This window comes from Vanacampus margaritifer, chromosome 17 (assembly GCF_051991255.1).
Source record: "Vanacampus margaritifer isolate UIUO_Vmar chromosome 17, RoL_Vmar_1.0, whole genome shotgun sequence".
NCBI classification, from domain to species: Eukaryota; Metazoa; Chordata; class Actinopteri; order Syngnathiformes; family Syngnathidae; genus Vanacampus; species Vanacampus margaritifer.
Genome location: NC_135448.1, coordinates 7,273,573 through 7,297,933, shown reverse-complemented (window position 1 = coordinate 7,297,933; position 24,361 = coordinate 7,273,573). Strand labels below are relative to the sequence as shown.

At 37.2% G+C, this 24,361-nt stretch overlaps 2 protein-coding genes across 2 annotated transcripts; both read right to left on the bottom strand.

The window, feature by feature from the left end:
• Window positions 1-1,799: 1,799 nt before the first annotated feature.
• ppt2b (palmitoyl-protein thioesterase 2b) lies at window positions 1,800-8,750 on the bottom strand. Its single transcript, XM_077549566.1, has 8 exons — window positions 8,286-8,750; window positions 7,823-7,976; window positions 7,301-7,396; window positions 7,103-7,210; window positions 6,057-6,140; window positions 4,722-4,806; window positions 4,492-4,546; window positions 1,800-3,389 (listed from the first exon to the last, which is right to left on the bottom strand). Exons 1-8 carry the CDS (start codon window positions 8,475-8,477, stop codon window positions 3,246-3,248), a joined length of 918 nt encoding a protein of 305 aa, XP_077405692.1. The 5' UTR covers window positions 8,478-8,750; the 3' UTR covers window positions 1,800-3,245.
• A 799-nt stretch (window positions 8,751-9,549) lies between these two features.
• Window positions 9,550-23,848, bottom strand: cratb (carnitine O-acetyltransferase b). The gene is made up of 15 exons (XM_077549541.1): window positions 23,442-23,848; window positions 22,086-22,310; window positions 21,119-21,237; window positions 20,259-20,312; window positions 17,799-17,964; window positions 17,335-17,509; window positions 17,119-17,209; window positions 16,360-16,447; window positions 16,178-16,278; window positions 13,817-13,936; window positions 13,120-13,242; window positions 12,222-12,357; window positions 12,064-12,126; window positions 11,821-11,958; window positions 9,550-10,050 (listed from the first exon to the last, which is right to left on the bottom strand). Exons 1-15 carry the CDS (start codon window positions 23,490-23,492, stop codon window positions 9,847-9,849), a joined length of 1,854 nt encoding a protein of 617 aa, XP_077405667.1. The 5' UTR covers window positions 23,493-23,848; the 3' UTR covers window positions 9,550-9,846.
• Between the last annotated feature and the right edge of the window lie 513 nt (window positions 23,849-24,361).

Below are 24,361 nucleotides of genomic sequence, written 5' to 3'. Positions count from 1 at the left end.
ATATGCATTAAATATGCACAACTCAAACAGATAGGCCGCAACAAATTTCTTTGCCGAGCTTAGCGACTTTTTGATGGCGGGGTAGTACTCCACAATTTGATTTAGCTTCTCCACCCCCTTCATGGATGATTTGTACGCCACGACGCACGAGCATGAGCACAGCAACCTTCTTCCTGTGTCCTCTCTGCCGCACTTCACTGCTGCATCCTATCTTGGTGGCAGGTTGTCACCATCCTCGTCAACTGTTTGCCCTGCCACGCAACCGCCATCACCCTCTCATTATGACGAACAAGTTGCCCCTGTGCTGCCAATTTAGTCTTTGTTGCCATCGTGATGACCCGAGGTTCCCCTCTGTCCTCCCTCAGCATTCGAAAAAAACAAAACAACTGTGTTTCAATACCGTCAAGCAAATCCCAATACATTTCAACTATTGCTTTTTTTAAAATAAAACCAGTGAGGAAAGTGAGTCCAAAGAATAATTTAAGTTCTTGGACTGATAATGGCTTCCAAGCATTTTCCTCTTTAAAACAATTTAGAGCAAACATGTTGGTCTGATCAACAAAATGCTGGAGCAGCTCGCTTGTTAAGAACATCTCCAAGGAAGTTAATCGGTAGGTCAGAATCCAACTCGGCAGCAGCAATGCGGAGTCCAGGGGTTGCCGTGAAGAGAATCTCATTTGGTTTCCAGTCAGCTTGATGCCAGCCAGGATTGTCATCACCTGTAAACTAGACAAATATAAACTTTATCTAACAAAGCAATACATACACCCCTCTTCATAATTATTGTCACCTTTGGCGCATTTAGGACAATTCTGAGCTTACGTCACAAGTCAAAATGGCGGTCAACTCTGTGAAAGAGTTCTCTATTTATTGAAATGCTTTGGACCTTACATTGATGTACTGTAATTTGATTTGTGAGGGCTATTTTGATGTCAAAATGTGATGAAATGTCGTTAGTCTATTATAAAAAAATCGGCCTGTTTTGTATGCTAGACACAGGCAAAAGCAATACGCTATGCTGTTTACTTACCCCGTATAAAGGAAGCATTGCATCGCGGAAATATCAGAAATGCCCGGATGTAAAAAGTCTTTAAGTTGAATATACTGTACCTTCTTGGTATCTTTCTGGGTCGTCTGGGGAAGAAGCTCTGCTGTTCTCAGACGATTCAGAGGACAAACATGACGCTGGGTGATTCACATTCAGCGCGCAAATACTCATCTATCGAATCCAATTCAGGGTCACTGAATTCGGAATCGCTTTCAGAAGAGTTTAGCTCAGGTGTGCTGCACTGTGAGCTACACGGACTTTCGTTACTTGGCCCGGCTCCTTCATCGTTGTTTCCTTTAAACGCTGTTTGCCCGCTACTTTCTTCCTCTGCACTATCGCCATTATAATTTTTCATGGATGGCGAACTCTTGTTGTTGTCCATTTTGCACTATGAATCCACTTGACCATTTTTTTTTTCCCGCTGGCCTGGGCATCACCCTATTTTTTCCAGAAAGCACAAAAAACGTTACCAAATACTGATTAAATGCATTAATAATTTCATTTTAGGGGTAAAATTAAACAATCTGTTATGGCTACATTGTAGCTGATTTGATGGGCAGCATCCTGAGATTGCGAAGGCAAAAAAATAAAAAATAAATAATCTTGTCAAAATATGACTTGGGCCATTATTTTAAAATGGTGACTATACAGTAATACAAAAAAACTGTCGTTAATACATACAATATTCAACACTTACTATATATGTATCCAATACCTATACATTATTTTCTAAATAATACCACTCAAAGCACATGTTTAAAACATTTTATTGAGGAAATACATTTACAGTAACAGCTTCTCAAACACGTTACACACTATAAATTTCAGGACAGTGTCAAAATGGCTGTATCTGTTTTAAAAAGTTCACTTTATACCTTATAAACATGTGATGACATCCCTTCAAATCACACCATAAAGTTAGGTAAATGAGTTTGTACAAGCATACAGTACAACAAATGTAGAATATTCCAAAATGACAAAAAATTAAAAGCTTCAAACAGATCTTCTCATTTTCCCTTTTTAATAAAAGCTTTCCATCCCATGTTTTAATTCATCATAAAGTTGAGAATTCCTTTCAGGAAGTTTAATAGAAGTAATTTCAGATCCACTGATACATGCTCCTATGATAAATTATATTATCCTTATCTGAAATACTACAGAAGGATTTATTATGAGAATCAAATCCCTTGCTAGATGGGCACACAATCAAAGGTTGCTCAAATGACTAACCCCTGTAAGCACAGGCAAAAAGTGACACTAACGGGACTAGTATGCATTACTGCATAATACTGCACTCTGGCTAATTTGATTATCAAATAATTTGATTAATTGATCACAACAGGCAGTATATCTTAGCACTTACGGTATGGAACATGTAACACTGAGGCATGAGCGGGGAATTTAAGGCGGCATCTACTAAAACTGGTCCTACTCATAAAATAGCTACCATTAATGACAAGGAAACATGGATAACTATGCATTTCTCAAAATAATTAAATACTGCATTAAATAGGAGTAAGGCAATGACACAAGATGACAGAACGTTGCTGAGGCACTGCTGTGTTGCTTTGATGTACAGGTGTGTAACCAAAAAAACTTACACACACATGGAAATGAGTGAACTCAAATTCCTCCAGGAGTTGCTGCAAAATAAATTCTGGTCCTAGTGAATAGCTTAAATGCTGGTAAACCTCTACATTTATGGAAGCATTTGCAATTTTACAGATGCAATGAACAGAAAAATAAATAAAAAATAACTGTTATTACTTCCAAATAATATCAACATTGTTAAGATTCCCATTAGATACCAAACTGTAGTGGTTCATATACAGGGGGCCTCAGTTTATACGAATATATGCAATTAGGAGGTTTAAAACGGCACACAATGAATCAGTTTACATTGCGGCGGCGGCACGCAGCACCAAACGGCAAGGCTCAGTTACCGCTGTATTTACTGTCATTTGTTTTATATTATATTAGTTTTTCATTTATTTATAATTAGACCATATAAATATTTACAACAGTTTTTACTTTACTACTGCATTAGCAGTTTAGTAATAGAAAATGGCGCATTCCGACTGCATACAAATTTGGATTACGTCGCCACCATAGGAGTATGTTGTAAACCGAGGACCCCTGTACTGTATGAAGTTTATATCATGCAAATGTTGACGTTGATGACAAAGCGTTTTTGATTCTAAACCAGCCACTTCTCCATGCAAGTGTGAAATACTGTCTCATTCGAGTGCCACCAGACATGTTGGACGTAAGGAACAGAACACAAGATGAGATCGCCACGAGCCGCCAGCGTCTTCAGACCAAATATGTCCTTTAAGTAGACCTGGATTAAGAAAATAGGGTTCTGGGTCAGCCCTTTTCTGGTTCCTTCTCGCTATATTAATCACTCAGGACTAAGCAAAAAATAAATAAATCTTTACAATAATATGTTGTCTAGTCTAAACACGGTATTCCGATTAACACATTCCCTCCCAGCCATTTTCACTGAAGCAACCCCCTTCGCTCCCGGCTGTTTAACTGGATTTTGACTGATTTTGCAAGTCTCACTGCATATTTTGTTCTATTGCTACAATAACTTGGAACCTACCAAAAAAAGATTAGAGTCTCTTCTTTTATCAGGAAAAAAAAGTATATTTGTATATGTTTCCGTTATGCAGCAATTAGCATTAAAATATACTAAGCTTCGTCATTATTCAAAAATCTTTTTTTGCAACATGGCCCTGGTCGATCTCTTATACTCTGCTGCCACCTACTGGCCATTTTTTGTAATACTACCATTGCTTTAAGTTACCTTTTAAGGTCAGAAGCTGTATCAAAGCCTTCTGTATGCTCTAACATAAAAAAACAAACAAAACAAAAAACGTATAAATATTTTTGGGAGTGAAGGACAAAGTATTAAAAAAAATATTTACACGTTTTTGAGTTTGAATGAGTTTTTTTTTTTTTTTTTTTTCTTCAGAAGAGTTTGAATGAGTTAATATTGTGTATGCGGAATATCAGCAAAATCCACAAGTTGATTATTTATTTCACGGGGGCGGCCATTTTGCCACTTGCTGTCGACTGAAAATGACATCACAGTTGCTCAGGTAACAACCAATCACGGTTCAGCTTCAGAAAACAGTCGAGCTGTGATTGGCCGTCATTTTCAGTTGAAGGCATCTAGCAAAATGGTCGCTTCCTGACAGATAAAAACAGGTGGATTTTGCTCCTAAACTCATATTCCACAATTGCAATATTAACCAGAATACCATGTTTAGACTAGTAGGGCTGCATAGAACGCAATACAAGTAATAATGGCTCCTCAAATCATATATATATATATATATATATATATATATATATATATATATATATATATATATATATATATATATATTTTTTTTTTTTTAAACACCAAAAAACAGATAGGTCGGATTTTTACTCACGCCTTGTCGCTGCATCTCAACAACAGTCTCATTGTCGTCAAAGAATCCAAACTGACTAAAACAAACAAGCGGAACACAGACAGAATGTGTGTGTGAGCATCACATGAGTGTCATCTGTTCATCCACATGTAAAGGGAACAAACCTACACTAATGTATGTAAACTGAGAACAAGAAATGTGGAAGTCGAGTAGTAAAACAATACACTACTAACTTCAAAAGAAGAACTCACCTGGACTGCCAGGGAGTGATGACTCCATCGTCTGGTCCTCCTACAAGCACCAGCTTGTCGATTCTCAAGAAGTTTTTCTTCCATTCTGAGAGATAGAAAAGAGTACGACGTAGTTTTTTTTTTCCATTTAAACAGTTGACAAGGTTTCTCAACTTTTTAACTCAATCCCAAAATTTCAAAGTTTCTTCCTGGATTTAAACTATATGCAACACTGTTACTCATCAACGGACGCTACAGCTGCTTGTTTACTTTCAAACTTAGCTTGTAGCAGATGTATGATGTCATGCATGATGTGATCGTGTCTTTGATCCACTGTTGAAATGAGACTGTATCTATCTTCTTATGCCAAACTCAGGTGACCATATTTTGATTTCCAAGAAAGATAACACTCGGCCCGGCCTTGAGATACTTACTCAAAATGTACTCAAAGATGCCATGTAATATAACTATTTCAACGTATGCCTCCTCTGCACGGGTAGAAAAAAACATAACTCTCTTTTAAAGTCATACTTGACAAATAAATAATAATGTTCTAAGACCAACGTTTTTTACGCCAAGATCTACTTTTAAAGCGGCCAACATCCAGGAGGGTGGATCGAACCCGTGCCCCTACAACGACTCTGGTTTGGGAGCGTAGAGTGCTACCAGTGAGCTAAAATTATGTGTTTTAATATATTAATATAATTATAAGTATTATAGCTCAGCACTTTATTTGGACGCTCAGGAAGTGCGGTACGTAAAAGCCGAACTACTTTTTTCTTTAAAAAAATAATATGTTTTTTTAATATATAAAAACAATAACAATCACACACAAAACCTGCCTTTTTTCTCCTACACCCCTCGCTATCGAGTTGGGAGTAGTCCGCATTCAACAGTCCCCATTACAATTTTGTAACTAACATTTCTCTGCACTTATGACCTTTATATCTTTATCTATGTTGTGACACTCCATGTCTTTTACTATGCTAAAATGTGGCGAAAACTCCTGGAATAGATTTTTGTTTGTTTTGTTTTTAGTTCCCAGGGTCACTGCATAGAAATGTGTTTCCGCTTAACAATCAATTTAACCTTTGACTCAATCAACACGCCAATAAAAAAAAATGTTAAAGAGCCTCAACATTTTGGAAATGCTGGCATACTACAATGGCTAGATTTTGCACTCACACTAACTGAGAAATAATTTGTTCATTTTTTTCTTTTCAAAAGGACACCATGTTGTCATTTCTGACAATTTCTGACATTTGTTTTGTCGTTGCCGCATACTGATCAAATCACTTGCAGACAATCTTATATCCACATACTGAACTTTAGTTCAAGCGAGAGGAATTGGCTGACCTGTTGAATTTGGATTGGGTCTGTCGCTGTTGAGCAGTGCCAGGTAATCACTGTTGTTGGTGTACATGTCCCAGTGGTGAGGATCTGAAGGAGGAGGAGGAAAGAGGCACTTGTTTATCTGCCACATTCAAACAATGTTTTGAAAGTTCACTTTAAAGTAGGGCTGAAGCATTTTGAAAAATAATCTCTGCAATTTTTCTCCGTTATTGCGATTTAATAGGTGATTATGTTTACGTCTGATCAGGGGCAGACAAAACAAGTTTTACTTCTTTCTGTCCCCTTTAATTATTTTGCTTTACTTTGAATTTAAATATTGCTTTTTATTGACGTTTTTCTTTTTAACTCATTCACAGCCATTGACAGCTATAGACGTCAAAAATTAATTTGAACTATTTCTACTAGTTTAAATGTTTTCCCACTTTTGTTAACTAGCGTATGAAAATCTAGAATTTTTTATTGTACATTTAGAACAGATAAAACATTTGTGATTAATCGTGAGTTAACTACTACTACTACTACTACTACTGTCATGCGATTAATTACGATTAAAATTTTAACCGCCTGATGCCCCTAATTTTTTATATTTTTTCTTTTCTTTTTTTAAATCGCGTCAGGCGATTATTTATTTTACTTATTTTAATTAATCGCTTGATTTCAATAGTTAACTCACAATTAATCACAAATGTTATGTGTTGTAAATATACAATATATTTTTTTCTAGGTTTTCATACTCTTGTTAACAAAAGTGGAGATTTTTTTTAAACTAATAGAAATAGTTAAAATGAATTTTTGACGTCTATACCCGTCAATGGCAGTCAATGAGTTAAAATGAATGAAATTAAATTGATTGATTGATTGATACATCCAAACACTATATTAATAATAGAATATAAGTTATATACGTATATACAGAATCTATTTGATATAAAATAATAAATCCTAACAGCTGACGAAATTAAGTCTGTTGACTTGAATTGTTCAACCCTACTTAAAAGTTTCAAAAGGACAAGTAATGTACACAAACAAGTTATTGTTCTGAGTCGCACCATTCCAATAGTTGCAGATAGATACTCTCTGGCCCATGGCTGTGTAACAGAGATGGTACAAGTTGGACTTGACAAATTGAGGAAACAGGTACTTCAAGTAGTCGGTGTCTGGGAAAACAAAAAGCAGAAGGTCGTATAATCGTAATGCAAACCGCAAATAGTCACTAATAGTGCGTGTTGAGCTTTTAAGGAACTCACCGCCATATTGTCCTGCCTGAGGCGAAGACAGCGAGATGAACGAGTGCACATTGTGATTTGGCAAAGTGGACAATATTCCCCTGCAAATGAGTCCACCTGAAACAACATCAACAATATTAGTCTCACAAACTTTTAACTCTGTGTAGGAACACAGAAAAGTAGGGAAAAATAACATGGTGAGTGACTTAAAATAAATAAATACAGGTATTTAACAGAAAAAAAGACACATGCTGCTTTTACTTTCCTGCATTATCATTACACAGCAATGAGAACAAAAAATCATGAGAAAAACCTGATAAGCTTCACATTTAGGAAATGTCAATATGGACTGAAATGAAGAATGCTTCATGAGAAATTCCAGCATGTGGTTAAACCGAAAATGCTTACTTTTCTTACCAGCGGTCATTGTGTAATGTCAACACTGTGTCATTCAAAGGTCAGTTTTGCGATAATAACACTAACTACAGAACATGCCACTGCTTCGTGTGACTCGCACACGTGCACATACTGTACACAGTGCACCTTGAGAGTAGCAGATAAAATGGACTCCTTCTGCGGAATTCTGCATGATAGGATAAATGGCTGCCTTGAAACCCTCCACCTGCTTCCACATGGGCTGCAGACTGGAACCTCGGTCAAACAAGTCAATCACGGTCACATTTGTTCCAGGATGAGACTGGGAAAAAAAAGGAGGAAAGGAAGGACAAAGTGTTAGATTTCGATTATTTTTTATAATTGATTAATTTGTTGATTTTTTTTAAATTCCAACCCCTTTATTAAAAAAGGACATTATTTAAAATTGACAGTGCAGAAAATGTACAAACATAAATTAATCATGATTCAGTTAGTGTATTGAACCTTAACTTGTCTGAAAATACGCAAAAAATGTTGATAACTGTTTCCCAAAGTAAAAGCAAAAGTGAAATTACATTGCTGCAGACAAGATAATGCAAACATCATCGTTCTGCCCATTTTAAGAACCTACCACGTTAATGAAGCGCTGCAGATTCTTAAAATCCCCCGAGCTGTCGAACAAGCCGTGCACGATGATCACCGGCTTGTAGGCGACCGCTGCAGCCCACAGACACGCACCGAGCAGCGGCCACAGGAGGCTGGCTGCCCAGCTGCTCCTCTCCCTTCTTCGGATGATTGAGTCCGTCGTAAAGCCCTTCATCATAACAATAAATACTCGAGATAAATCAATGCTCTATTAAAACGGAGAGGTGATAATAATTTAAATATAAAAGTTAATATTCGCTCCATTCCCTGCCACCTCAGCCCTGATAAATACGACGGAACTTCCGCATAGTTGCTTTTCAACAGACATAGGCTATAATAAATAGTAAAATTCCCTTTAGTAGTTGTAGTTCGATTACACGGTGGTAAACACCGGAGTGTTGCATCCGAACGAGCATGAAGTGTTTATTTGTTCCGCTCTAGATTGAAACGTCACAAATACGTCACTTCCTGTTTCAAACTGACACGGTTGCAGTACTCCACGCGTTTCAAAGCTTTAAAATACGCATTTAGTGCCATATCAACTTTTAATCAAAACTGTTCTACTATAACGAATAGGTAACCTACATAAGATTGTATGTAAAATGAGTGGTTAAATATTGACGCATTTATTGAGAAACAAATAAACAATTTAATTTAATTATTGTAAAGGTATTCATTCACTCGTCATTGGGGACTTGCTTAATCCACCTCTTAAAACCACCATTTGAACATCGCAGTTATAGAAATATCAGAATCAGCATTGATTTAATAACAAAAACATGTAAATACATTCTGCTCACAAGAGATGCTGATTGTGTGCAGATTGCAACCATCTGTGTTTTGCTTGTTGAACGTGACCCGCATTGACTATAATCAATGTGAGGTTGGAGATTTTATTTATTGTGATACAATTTTGAAATCTGTTTGGGTAAAGAAACAGTTCTATTGCTGACTTTGTTTTACACACTACCTGATTCTGAGAGAGATTTGATTGACGTTTTTATAGAACATGCAGTAGATTGCAATGCTAACGGTCTAGTCCCCCACTGATCGATTAGGATTGTGGCATGTTGATTACTATGTCACATCCTCATTTGATTATTCAGTCTGCTGAATACTGTCAAGAAACCAAGGTTGGATGAGTTTGTAAGAAGTTTTAGAGCAATAACATGAGCTTTATTAAACTAACCAGCAAATTATGCGCAAACATGCCCAACAAATTGGGCCACATCAGATTAATTCAAGCACCATTTGTCACCATCAATATTTTATTCCATATTTTGGTCCTTCACAGCCACACCAAGTCACCTACAAATCTTTATTGATGATTGATTGAATCATACTGTACTGTATATATAAACGCTTTGACTGTGAATAAAGCTTAAGTGTTAACGTGATTTATTTTCACACACAGTGAAATGTGTGCACCTGTGAAATAAACAATGCAAAAAAAAAAGCTAAGAAATATCCCTTCACAAACACTTTTGTAAATTTGCTTAACGAATAAAAAGGAGTGAAAAGTGGAATGCTCTCGGTTTGACGCAGCTCTACACAGTAGGCTCCAGTAGTTCGTACAGTTGGCACAGGGTGTCCCTCACGGCGATGCCCAGCGTTTCTGCATTTGTCTCCTCGCAGCAGTTGAAGGCAGTTATAGAAAAGTGGACGTGGTCGGACTGCGGGTTGTAACATATGGCGTAACCGTCAGGAACCAGCGGACCAAAACACATCACGCTGTCTGTGTTCGCAGGCACCTTAAAGAGGAAGACAGAAACTGACTATTAATTAAAAAAACATTTTTTAAGCAGGGTTGAATTTTTTCAGGTGGGAACTCATAGTCTCCGAAGAAGAAATTTGTGTTATATTCCACACGTAGAACCCAATCACAATCATGCATGCATGCAAGGATGGATTTGGAGTGAAAAGTGTGCAAAAAGTGCTACGCCACTTAAACTGGGGGCGGCGCTTTGCTCAAAAGCACATCAACAGTAGCCTGCAAGCAGACTAGCATGTCTGACACTGAGATTTGAACCAAGATCCCAAAGCCCAAATCCTTCCTGACTGTGCTACTCTTGCCCCAAATGTAACAGCAAAAATTGGAGTGTTGACATTTCAGGGTTACAATTTTGGGAGTTGATGTTAACTCCTCAGGTGTAATTTTAACATTTTCCAGTGTCCAGGGTAGGTGTTATTTTAGTGTTGACCGCCTATTAGATAAATTCTGCATTTAACACTTCCAGAAGTGTTGTTTTAACACTATTTATTATGAACCAATATAAACACTTTTGGAGAGTTAAATTTAACTCTGTAGGTGTTGAATTAACACTGCCGATTTTGCTGTGTATATACAAATACATAAAGTGGAAAAAAAGCTTGGTCATTAACTCATTCACCCCCAGCCATTTTCACTGAAGCAACAACCTTCGCTCCTGGCTATTTTACTGGATTTTGACTGATTTTGCAAGGTCCACAGAATATTGCGTTCTATTGCTAGTCTCTTCTTTTATTAGGAAAAAAAATGTATATTTGTACGTTTTACAGCAATTAGCATTATAATACAGCTAAGTTTCATCATTATTCACAAACCTGTTGAAAACACTGGCAAAAAAAAAACCCAAACAGCTTTGTTGCAACATAGTCCTGGTTGCTCTCTTATACTCTGCTGCCACCTGCTGGTCGTTTTTATAATAACTACCATTGCTTTAACTCCCTCTTCAGGTTAGATGCAGAATTAAAGCCTTCTGTATAGTCTAGCCTAAATTAAAAAAACAACAACATATAAATACATTTTTGGGACCATGGCAATATTTAAAATGGAACGTTTTGGGGAGCAAATGAGACACATCATGTACTATAAATTGTGTTTTCAAATCAAGTTCTAATTTGATTGTACCAAAAAACACTAGATCAGGGGTGGCCAAGTTCGGTCCTCGAGAGCCACTATCCAGCCTGTTTTCCATGTATCCCTCCTTCAGCGCAGCTGAATCTAATGTCCAGCTCATCAGCACGCTTTGCAGAAGCCTGATAACAATCCTGATCATGAATCAGGTGTGTTAGTGGAGAGAAACATGGAAAACAGGCAGGATAGTGGCTCTCGAGGACCGAACTTGGCCACCCCTGCACTAGATCAACCCAATAACATTTCATTTTTGGCAATATTCTATCAGGAATAAGTCACGCTAGCAATGTAGCAACTTTGGCATTCCGCCGTGCACTCGCGTTAGCTGAGCTGGGGGGCGTTTCATTGGGCAGAGAGGTGAGGAGGGAAGGAGGAGGAGGAGTCAAGCGAAACGCCAGCAAAATATGCAAAATCCAAATGTGAAGATCATTAAGTGTAAAATCCCATCATGTTGTGGAAAAATACAACTGTGGCACATTCAGAAGCATAACGTGATTCAGATCAGCATCCGATCCCTGGACTGGTTGCTAGTCAGCATTCACAATTATACTCACATATGAAAATAAGCTCCATAAAATAAATCCTTAACCAACAATTGTACTCTTTCACAAACATATGCCCACACCTGCCCAGTTCGGAGTTTCCAATGAGTAGCCAGGCCAAAGGCGGTATCCATGAAGATTTTGGGAACGCTCAGTCCCTCTTCAATAGCTTGCAGCTTGAGCCCCAGCAGGTGTCTGTCTACGCCATGTCCTTTAAGTACCTGTAGAGTACAAGTAGGGAAATATGTACTGTACAAGTGGCACCTTGATTTACAATCATATTTACAAAAAATTGACAATTTTAAATTTACATTCATTTTGGTTACCTGGTCAGTCAGAGCTGAGTAGGCATCAATCGCTTCTGTCAACAGTTGGAGTTTGGCTTCACGCTGTAAGACAAATTAAGCAACAATTTCCTCATTACAATATGTACATTAGCTTTCCAGGTAAAGCGTTTGAGATCAAGACATGCACGCCTGCTCACCGACACGGACGGATCGACGAAGGCAAGGATGAATTTAAGCATCTGGCTTGAAGGCGAGCGGATGTATTCGGTCCTTCCTTTACGGAACATCCTCTGAGAGGCGATGTCGCAGGTGGCGCACACGTCGCCATGAACTCTACCGACACAAAATGGGAGACATGTGCAAATATGAAATTCTGTGTTGCTGTAGAGATTATTTTTAATCAGTTCTCTTCGGATTGTATTCAAATTTAGGGATGGGCGAGATTTTGATATCAGGTGGATACTCAGCCTTATTTCAAGGTATTGGTGCTATATAAAAAATAAAAAATTGGCATCATGCAACTTTAGGAATAAAATGTCATATTGGGATATACAGGTCTTTTAAAAAAAATATTAGTCATTGTTTTTTGGGGGGGAATTTTAATGTATCAAAAGTACTAGTGTATCTGTGCTTGGGTATCAGTATTCTTGACCACTCAAGAGTTGAGTACTCCTACTGGTATTGGTCCGAGAAAAATAAAAAAAGTATTTAAAAAAATCCCTATTCAACTACAACAATGTATTAGGACCACGTATAGATATATTTTTTTTAGAGGGTGGGGGCAATATTACGAGGAAAAAAAACTCACAATTTTGCATCTTTATAAATTGGCAAATTTCTCTTAAGTTTCAGAGTTTTTTTCTCGCAAATAAGCCACTTTATAAAGTCGCAAACTTATGAGGTTTTTTTCTACTTCAAAAAGTGGCAAATTTGCGAGAGAAAAAAGTTTTTTCTCTGAATACACCGTCGTACAAAACACACATGGAAGGATATGCAAATAATTATGATTCAGTAATAAACAAATTCATGTTGCGTTTACAAATAAGATAATCTCACCTTGTTGCAAATATTTTCATATGTCAGTTTTGGTTTTACCTGTAGTAGGCAAACTGCAGCGCCACCTGGATGAAAGAGTTGGGACTCAGTTTGTGCTGCTTGGGAACGTCTTTGCCAAACTTCGTAAAGTTGAATACATTCACGTCCAGGTCATTGATCAGTCTGGAAAAACATTTGAGTACATTTAATCATTTGGAATTAACAAGGACTTTTCCATGCAAACTTTCCTCATAAACTTCAGTGATTCAACATCATTGCTTCGACTACTTTATTTAGAGATGCAACATCTGATAAAAACACTGTTAAACTTCTGTTCTTAGCATGTAGCCATGTGGCGAGTTTGCCACATCGCAAGGCAAAAAACAAACAAAACATGTTAGCTATTCATCTCAACTCGTCACAAATTTAACACACAGTGAGCTTATCTGCTGAGCAAACCGTCTCAAATGACTTTTTGCTCAGCAGATAGCGCTAGTGTGGGGCAGGCTTAACGTCATCCAACTCATTGTTGTCATTATGGGGTTCTAAGAAATAGGAAAAAGAACTAGGTCAGCAAGAGTTCTCTTTTTATCAAGGGTTCATTTATAGTTGGAGGACCAACGTAACACTCCATGTTGTCGGATTTAAAAGTCAAAACAAAAGGTCTGGTTGTCAATGCACAGCAAGATAAGTCCTTTCTAAGCAGCTGCAGCAACCTGCAAAGACTTCAAATTGTTATCCAAGTTATGCAACTTACATATCAAGGTTCTGTTTGGCATTCTCGATGTCTCTCTTGATTTCTCTGTCTATGCGGAAGTAAAGCTTCTTGGGCATTGGAAGAGGGACCAGAGGTGCTCTCGTTGGGTCTGGATTCTCACTGCAGGCAATAAAATAAACAATTGCTCATACAAATAGTCAGTACAAACATACATAGCAAATGTATTTGTTAAAAGTGACACTGTGTATTTTTTTAGTAGTAAAATAATCAAATGCCACGATTTTGAAACGTGCACTACAGTGCGTCAGAGAGACCACACTTCGCAAGGCTATCACCAATTATTTGGAGTGAGCAAGCAGCCCTGCGAGCAATAGTGGCTAGCAAGAACTAGCTAGAGCAGCTAACGAGTGGCTAGCGGGAGAAGCTAGCAAAAGCTAGCAAGAGCAAAGCAGAGGGAAACAAGCAGAGGTGCCAATTCTAGGTCTATAAAGTAGAAATCCTGCCACAGAGGCTTTAGCCTCAGGTTCTAGCTAGCTAGCTCCCTACCTAGCGCATACGGTGCTCGTTTACTAGGGTGCTAGCTGTGGTGCTCGTTTACATGCTAGGGAGCGAGCTAGCTAGCTAGCTAACACCCATGGTGCTCGTTTACCTGCTAGCTAGCTAGCTAGCACTAGGGGCTAAAGCCAAATTGCGGCAGGGTTTTTACTTTCTGGACCTGGATTTACCACCTTTGGAGACAAGCGGAGGGAGCTCGAATTACAGGACTCAGTGACGACCACCTGCAGGACCCAGGTGTGAAAGGTAAGCAGCGGTCAACCCATTTGGTCCGACATTTGCTGCACGCGCCACCAGAGGCCAACTACTTCGAGTAACTGTAGCAGAAAGACGGTAGCGAAACATGTTAGCTTCTTCTAATGCAGAGGTGGGCAATCTCGGTCCTCGAGGGCCGGAGTCCTGCAGGTTTTGGAAGTTTCTCGCTTCCAACACAAGCTGATTCCAATCAACAGGATCGTTATCAGGCTTATGCAGAGCTTCCTGATGAGCTGATCATATATCAGCTGTGTTGGAGAAGGGCAACATGCAAAACCTGCAGGACTTCGGCCCTCGATGCCCACCTCTGTTCTAATGTAATGTAATGTAATTAGCGATTACTAGATCTACGATTATATAAAAAATGTAGGCTGATGTGATAGAAAATTAGTGCTGTCACTTATCATATATTTTTAGAATTGATTCATCCGTTGATTATTCAGTCGATTAATCGGATTTATTTTGATTTTGCATTAAAGTGTATTTCAAAAGCATTTTTTCCCCCTGATTACTTTTAGCAATAAAAAAAAAAAGGGGGGATTGATGTTGTACTATGTCGCCAGTTCAGTCATTCTTTTCCAAAGTAAAAACAGATGCTTACAAATGTCTTATTTTGATTAAGCATAGAAGATTATCTTCTTTCATGAAGCACTACAGAGATCAGTGAAAAATTACTGCTGATATGCTGATATCACAATATTTGGACAATTTTAAATAATTTAAAAAAAATGGCTCCAAACGTTTACTCAATTTTTAAAATGGTTGTTGTGTAATTTTGACAGCTCTATAGAAAATACTATTTGCATATTATTGAATTAATAGATGTAAAGTGCATTACTAATACAATTTATTATTATTACTATTATTTTATTTTTTAAATAAATACATTTTAAGTTCACCACTAGATGGTGCTAAATAATACCCACTGTCATTGTTGCAAGTTAACAAAAAGTAAATTGTAAATACAAATTTAGTCCTGCAAACAAAAAAAGAGTGAGCTTGCTTGCTGATTGCCCAAAAACACATGTAAAATCATGAACATTAAGTATAAAGTAAGGTTCTTTCTTTATTTCATTTTTTTCTCAGAGTTTTAGGTAGGCAATAATGACAATTACTGAAAATGGTCGACGTTTTATTTTACGTGGCTGCACATTTTATTTTTATTTTCAATGTTGATACCTTTGCGTATATTGTTTCAGATGTCTCAACGTTTGAACTGCGACATTTCCATTTGAAGTAAAAACCATAAAGAACTTTATTCAATTTGGTCAAATTATAGTAAAATTTGCATTAAAAAAAAAGCCGATTATGATGCTCTTACATTATTATTCAATAGAGTTGCACTAGTTGGACTAGTGCAAGTGATTCATTAGTTTAGTTTATTAGCAGTTATCAAACATATTTTCTTACTCTTATTTTGTTGTATAGTATATTTGCATTTGTTGCTTATTGTGTATTTGTTCGTCCATGCCTGGATTTCTACTACTACTGCCAAATTTTCAGTCACTGCTCAGGAAATTACTCTGCCAAACAGATTTGAGTAAACTTGTTGGAAAAAAACAACTTGATGGAGTAATTCAGTTTTATTACCAGTGGCGCAGGATATAATCCAGCAATGTTGCTATGGGCGGCCCTTCAGCTGTGGCTTGTTCATACAGGAGACCCCAGGAGCCGTCCTCGCCGATCACAAACTGTCCAAATACACAAAGTCAACAAACCGGCGGCGCTTTCAACTTTTGTCTTTATCGACAGTGAGCAGCTTGCTCACTCACCTGCAGAGTTTTGTCAAACCAGCGGTTGCCGCTGTTGGAGAAGGTCCCGCCTCCGTGTAGAACCTGGGCTGCTTTACGGCTAGCATATCTGTCAATCAAAAATTGTGGTTCCTTTAAAGTATATTTCTTTGAAAGTTATTGCAGTGGAAGTCAACCTTCAACATTTCTTGACAATATGTTATATGTGACCTCACTAGTCTAAACATGACATTCTAATTAATATAACATTTGTGGAGTTATGAAGCAAAATCCAGCTGTTTTTGTCTATCTCAGGGGGCGGCCATTTTGCCACTTGCTGTTGAGTGAAAATGACAATGTTGCTCAGGGCTCAGGCAATGACCAATCAAACGACCAATCACAGCTCACCTGTTTTATAAAGCTGAGCTGTGATTGGTTGTTACCTGAGACCTAAGCAACTGTGATATCATCTTCAGTCGAAGCAAGTGGCAAAATGGCTGCCCCGTGAGATGGATAAAAACAGCTGGATTTTGCTGCTTAACTTATATTCCACAAATGTATTATTAATCATAATGTCATGTTTAGACTAGTGAAGGCACATATAACATGTTATTCATAACATTTTAATTTATTTATTGATTTCATTAATTTAATGTAATTTAACATATTATAACATCTCATTCACACACTGACGATGGAGCGTAAGCATCTGGGGTTCAGTTTCTTGTGAAGGGAAACTGGGGGTCTAGCCAGCAATCTACCGCTTAACCTATGCATAAATGTGTGTGCGTGTGTACATACTTTTCATCCGATATCCTCATAACCGGAGAATCCAGACATAGTGAAAAAAGTCCCCTCTCAATTGCCTGCACTGATTCCTGGTTAAGCTTATCTGGGTGACACAAGGGTATAGAAAGGCACAGGAGGACAACGATGTAAATAGACATAGAGGGAAAAAAAAGAAGAAGCTACAAATCTGTCGTGGCATCGTACAGATCTGACGCTCGTATTTTCTACCTCTCAGCAGCCGGTTGTAGGCCTGTCCCCATGTGTTGCGATGGTCACTGGTCAGGATGCCCATCGGCTCCTTGTCCGTCTTCCAGGACTGAGACCTGATCCTCAGCAGCTGCCCGTGAATCTGGCTCTCTGTCAGACGGGACCCGTCGCTATTGTAAACCTCCAGCTGGAAGAACTAGAAACAGAACAAAACTTACTAAACACAAAATAAATATTGTCGGATTATTTTGAAGGATGCACTCTATCTACATGGGGTCCTCAGTTTATGACAAAATTCTGTTCCTGCAGCGATACAGGAGGAAAGGAAAATGCATAAAGGGAGGTCAAAATATTTGACTTCCTTCTTTTGCTTCCTACTGTACATGCAAATAGCTCAAGGTTCATATTTTACTCCAACAAAACACGATAGCAGTCAGTGCAGGTACTGATCACTGATTTGGAATAATAAGCCCAACTTTGCTGACCTGGTAGTTCCGAACCACAGTGATGTGCGTTGGTGATCGTCGGGAGGTCCCGTAGTGAGCGACGTAGTCGTGTTTGGGCCCCGGGATGCGACATGAAGAGAAGAGCAGCGGGTAGAGCTCCATGCACAGAGGCCTGCCTCGCATGTACTCCAACGGCAGTCGGCCACTAACAGATAAAAACAGCATTTTATCACTGAGTTAATTTGAATACCAGTAATAAGGATTTATCAAATGCATTATACTAAATATTTTTTAAGAACATGTGACATAATAAGTAGCCAAATCCAGGTCCAGAAAGTAAAAATCCTGCCACAGTTTGGCTTTAGCCTTAGGTGCTAGTTAGCTAGTTCACTAGCTAGCTCCCATGGTGCTTGTTTACCTGTTAGGGAGCTAGCTAGCTAGCACTAGGGGCTAAAGCCAAATGGTGGCAGGGTTTTTACTTTCTGGACCTGGATTTGCCACCTCTGTTAATTAAGTTGTCTTTAGTGATAAATAAGCAACACTACTATCCATTCTATGAATTTAAGTAACATTAAAAGACAGAAAGATAATTTTCTATTTTAATTTCTAAATGCCAAAAGAGGGCAGTCGATATTTGTATGGCCTTGAAATAAGGCCAGGTATCGGCCCGATATAGATACTTGGTACACCAAGTGTACCAAGTCGAGACAATATTGTTATTTAAACAAGACAAATAAAAATCATACTTTTATTGTATTACCTTTCTAGTCTTAATAGCCTTCTTGGTGAGCCAAAAGCTACTGGATCAATGGAAAAGGAGGGAACAATTTGCACAACTTGTTAATTGCACAAGTGGGTTGGGTGCACGTGTCTCTGCATGTCCTCATGTGTTTGAAGGAGAAAAGTAATAAAAATAAAGTATTTGGATAAGTATGGTAAAAGAAAGGCACATACACACTAGATTACATTAAATTACAAAAATTAAATAGAAAGAAATAACGTCTTGAAGGTATTCATTCAAGTATGTTTGGCAACTTTGTTATTCTGAAGGAGAGCAGAATTTACTTTAATCATGCATTTAATGTAGGCCAGGGGTCAGCAACCTTTCATGTCAAAAGACCCATTTTAAGCCAAAAAATAGATAAAATCTGTCTGGAGCCGCAAAACATTTAAAGATTGTTATGAACGAAACAGTGTGTTAAGTGTTAGCCTGATGTACTGAGGGCCCAAGAGCTAATTAGAGCTCTATCATAACACAAAATTATGCATCATCCAATACCTTTGACATTGATTTCTTCTACTTTTCGTATTTCGCTTGTGATTTCTTTGGGTAATTTTTAATACATTAAAAAAAATAATTCTGCCGTTCTGTCAAATTTGGGAATTTTTGGGGTAATTTTATGGACATATGGTCATTCTCTGCATTTCCTCTTCCTTTTTGGACATTTTTAAAAACCTTTTTAATCTTTTTCTGACAAGTACATTTTTTTAATACAGTTTTTAGAATATTTAATTCATTTCTATCTAAAGCATTAATTCATTTGCAAAATATCGTATCTAAAAATACTAATAAATATGTAAAGAAAATATTAATTTATACTATTTTTTTTATAGATCAACAGGGAGCCACATGTGGCTCCAGAGCTGCAGGTTTCAGACCCCTGATGTAGGCCAATGATGTAGCTATTGCCATGTGAAATTTTTATTGCTATATATGCCCGTCAAACTGAACAGAATTATTGTTTAATTCCATGAAAAACTTTAAACCATTATTTAATAGATTGTTATTTTCAATATCACCCTTTTAATGGGAGATTATCTTTCTGAACTGCTGCTTCAATGGCTGTGTTGTATTGAGCAAAATATTGCTACTCTGAGGAGTTTCCATAGCATACGTAAGGCTCAACTTCCCATAGCTGATGTCATTTTGTTCTTAGAGCAAAAACTAGTTGAGGCTCTGTGCTGGCCAAATAGTTCACTCCATTTTACCTTAATTGCTTTAAGACCCAACAAAAATCAACAATCCTCTAAAGTTATTGAACTATTCTGCACATCATTATATGCCACACAGTGACTTTAGCCCCAGGTAGAGGTTATAAAAGTGTTCAAATTTGCATGTAAAGAGGTGGGAGACACCAAGTTAACACATCCACAAATTACTTGTTTTCATAACAAGAGCTCATATTCCACAGAGCTTGTTAAAACAAACTGTACTTGTGGCACAGATACTATTACAAATAAGTGTGTTCAAGTATATTTAGACACAGATTAACTTCATACAGTAAAGGAATACAAGGCCTTGCCAGCAGGGCTGAAGGTCAGCGCACACAAATAGCAATGCGACAGATTACTGGTTTATTAGAGGATTACTGCCACCTGAGTGTCGTTCAGTTCACTACGGTACAGTTACAAATATGAATAAATAATACCACACCCACCTTTCAAAACATAAAACATGATCATTTTTTTGTATATTGGGCAGCAACATTTTGGACTTACGCATCAAGTTTGGCTTTAAATTCAAGCACTGCTACAATCAGCTTGGAAGCAAACCTGAAAGGAAACATAAATTATTGTTAGTACAAAACAATACTACGTTAAAATAAAATCATTTTGCTGTACACTGTATTGACATAAGGAGAATAGCATCTTTGTCATTGCCACTTTTTTTTTTAAACATTACAAATAATAAAGACCATATTTTGTTATAATAGCTTCCGACAACACATGTATAGTATATAATACCATCAAAAGTTTCATGTCGTGCCAAAAGCATGACATTCGCTAACCAGAGGCTATGTTGTTTGGAGTAAATTAGCGGCTAAAGGACAAGGCAGCTATACTTCCTGTTGCTGAACTATTTATGTTACATGTGGGAACTACGCCTCTATTCTGTAGCAGAACAAAAAAAAAAGAAATAAACAAATACATGTGATCTTTTACTAGCTAAAATGGGTCCAGAAGCTAGTGCTTAAACAACTGCTGCACAGAAAAATCATGAAAAAGGTGTCAAAATAAACATAGGTGTGTCATATCATTACTCTAATCTAAAACAAATGCTCCTGGCCAGTTAGTTATTCATGATAAATGGCACCTTGTATCACATAACACGGGCATGCACAATGCTATCAAAACACAGTAACTGCATTGGCTTTATAGTAATAATGCCATTCAGGTAACTGATCTATTAGCCACTTTTTAAAGTTGTGTTAAAAAATGGTTTAAAATGACTTACAAAGCAACCCAACATTATATATATGGCCAAATTAATGTTTTGAAATGCACTCTATTCCTTTAATAAGCGATTAGCAATACGTTTGCTCCACGTGCTGCGTATAGTGCAGTCATTGTTTACTCACAACAGTTGGCTCCTCCAGCCATTGTAATCTCGTCTGGGGAGAGAAATGGCCGGGTTGGAGTGCACAGGCAGTGGCAGTCGACTTTCCAAGTAGGCCCACTGCACCCACCAGTCTGTGATCTACAGGGAACATACACAAACACTCATATGTTTTGTACCATTGAAAATGGTTCCATTTGTACTCTCACGATGTCAACATACTATTGTGTTGATGCAAATTGGATTGGTTAGCCTCAACAGACAAACATTTAACATTAACAGAGACAACACCTAAACATTTAATAATACAGTTCTCATATTGACCTATGAGAGGCAGCATGAATTAAGTACAAAAAAAGAAGAAATACAAGAAGCTAGGCTAACTGTTAGCTCATAGACAACATAGACAACACCTACACATTTAATAATACAGTTCTCTTATTGACCTATGAGAGGCAGCATGAATTAATTACAAAGATGAAGAAATAGAAAAAGCTAGGCTAACTGTTAGCTCATTTGCTAACTAACTACATTGCAGTTCCAAGCTCTTCTCCTTGTCATTTTTACTTTGGTGAATGACTTGGAATGGCGTCAGACAAACGCAACAAAACCAGTATCTTTTCCATTTGTGTACAGAAACAGCACGAGCTTCACGTTACCTCCTACAACTGGCAATCGTTACCATTGCAATCCGCGCCTTAGCTGAACTTGTAATTGCGGTTATAAATAACATGTTTTACTTATAGATTTGGCAGCTTAACCATTTTCGGAGGAAACTGTACGAAAAAAATAAAATAAAAAATCACTCTCCGACTATTGGGCATATGCATATCTGACTTTGTGAGGTTTTAATTAAATTGACAATAGCCAAGTCTGTACACAGTTTTAAGCACTTGTGTAAACTGCAACGTACTTTGTGCTTTACCAACACATCAATCCATCAGCAACACATGTCACGTTTCCCAGTGAGATAAAGCCAAAACACACACCCAGTTGTCTGTCTTTCTGGCCCTCTTTTCCAGGCCCTTCTGAAGCTCCGTACCGAGACCACCGCGCCTGGCGAACTCCCGTATCACCCTCCGGGTGTGGGTAAGCTCCTCAGGCGGTATGAGGGGCTCCAGGCCTCTCATGTAGGCCTGTAGGGTCTGACCCAGGGGAGGCACCGGCTGCGGGGGCACGAAGGTGGACATGTTCAGCTCCTGCCTGGATGTCACCTGAAGGAAAAGTGAACGGTTTTACAGTTGTTGTTTTTTCCACACGTGAGTCAAACTAATTTTAGTTATTTAACAAACACATTATACAGGTAATAATGGTCTTTATCTTGTAATTTTATTAGGTACCGTTTCATATTTCTGTATAGGCTATTTATGAGTCTGCGTTTCATTTGCGTATACATTATTATATAGAGTTTGTGTTAAATGCTTTGTACCCTAATATAGGCTTTTATATTTAAATCTGATGCAAGCATCTCTTCATATCTTTGATATTGATAAACAAGTACACAAAATGGCCAATAATGTAACAAAAAAAAAGTGACTCGAACTTGTTTAGTTTAGCAGCATTAATACAAATCTGGCTGAATTCCAATCAAACTACATGATGGAATAAGCTACATGTTTAGATTTAGACCAAATATAAGCGTAATCTAAAACATTATTTATTCATGTTACATTTATTTATTTATTTAAATCTATTTTGTAAATATTTATGTAGACATTTATTTCTGTATTTGTTCATTAAATGAAGTGATACATGTAATTAAAAAATATTTATTCATGTTACATTTATTTTTTAATCTATTTTATAAATATTTATTTAGATATTTATTTTTGCATTTGTTTATTGTATTGAATGTTTGATTGATTTATAATATCAATTTTATTCTATTGAATAATTGGTAATTCATTAAATTAAATTAATAAAAACTAAAATGAATAATTTCACCATTAAAATAAATTTTATATTTTTCACTTTTTCATTTAATTTTTAAAATTTTATTATTAAATAATTGGTTTATTGTAAAATATGAAATACAAAATTAAATAATTTTAAATATACAGTACAAATTTAATGTAAAAAATAGCTTATTAATTCAATCAAATTAATTCTGCACGGTGAATTTAAGATAAGAATGAATTATTTTATTAAACAAATAAAATAAAAACTCTTACATAGGCCTACGCATTCTAAAACACACACAAAACAAAATCAAACAAAAAACGCTATTCACATATGTAGCTTTGCAGAAAGAACGAAAAAGGTTTTACCAACAAAGTTGATGCAAGACTGAAGACTCACAGACACACAAAGACATGCTCACGCGTATATAAAATAAAAATACGTACACGCGTAAACCATATTCTGCACGCTCCAGGCTGGATCCTGCTGGAAATCATGTTTCTCCCAATCAAGCCTGCAGTCGCCTTTGCATCTGTCAGACGTGCTCAGCATTGAACGAAAACGTAAAAAGTTCTCGGCCTACTGAGCCCCCACCCTTTAGCACAGTCGTTGCGGGTTCATATGACAAACTATGCGAGCCGTGCTCCATCGAAGATGTGCAGGAGAGTCTTCATCGATCAAGTAGAGTCCAGTTGAAAACACAGAGAGAAAGAACAACACCGGACCTACCCCCTTGGCGTCGTTGTTATTTCGGAAGCAGGAGCATGCATGCAACGCCTCACGTACAAAAGTGAACTTTCAGGGCAAGCCTGCACACGTGTTGACGTCAAAAGTAGTTTCCGTAAACGGAGATATGAAAACTAGTTACAGTACCGCATTCCTTCGTTACATGTCGCTGTTATACCGGAAGAAGAATGAACAAAACAAAGACGGGTACATTTGACAAACACATTTTTTGTTATACTTTATAGATATTTTATTTTTTAATGTGTATTGTACTTGTGTTAAAGCAGACTGGTAAAAGTAAATAAGTAGTGATTGACTATTAGTATTACTTAAAATAGTAAAAATAAATAAACGTGTTCCCAATCTCTTTCCTAACGTTGAAAACACTGGTGAGAAGGAAATAACAATAATAATAATAATAATAATAATAATGATATATACATATATATATATATATATATATGTGTGTGTGTATCCACAAAAAGGCTGGAAGCTGCGTAGCCAATACACTATAATTTTCTTAACTTTTTTTTTTCTCCCAGATTTTATGGAGAATTGAACACCAGAAGCAGTTGATATTTTAGGATGGTAGCCTAGATTCCGCAACACATTTGCCACAAATTATAGAGGGACAGATATA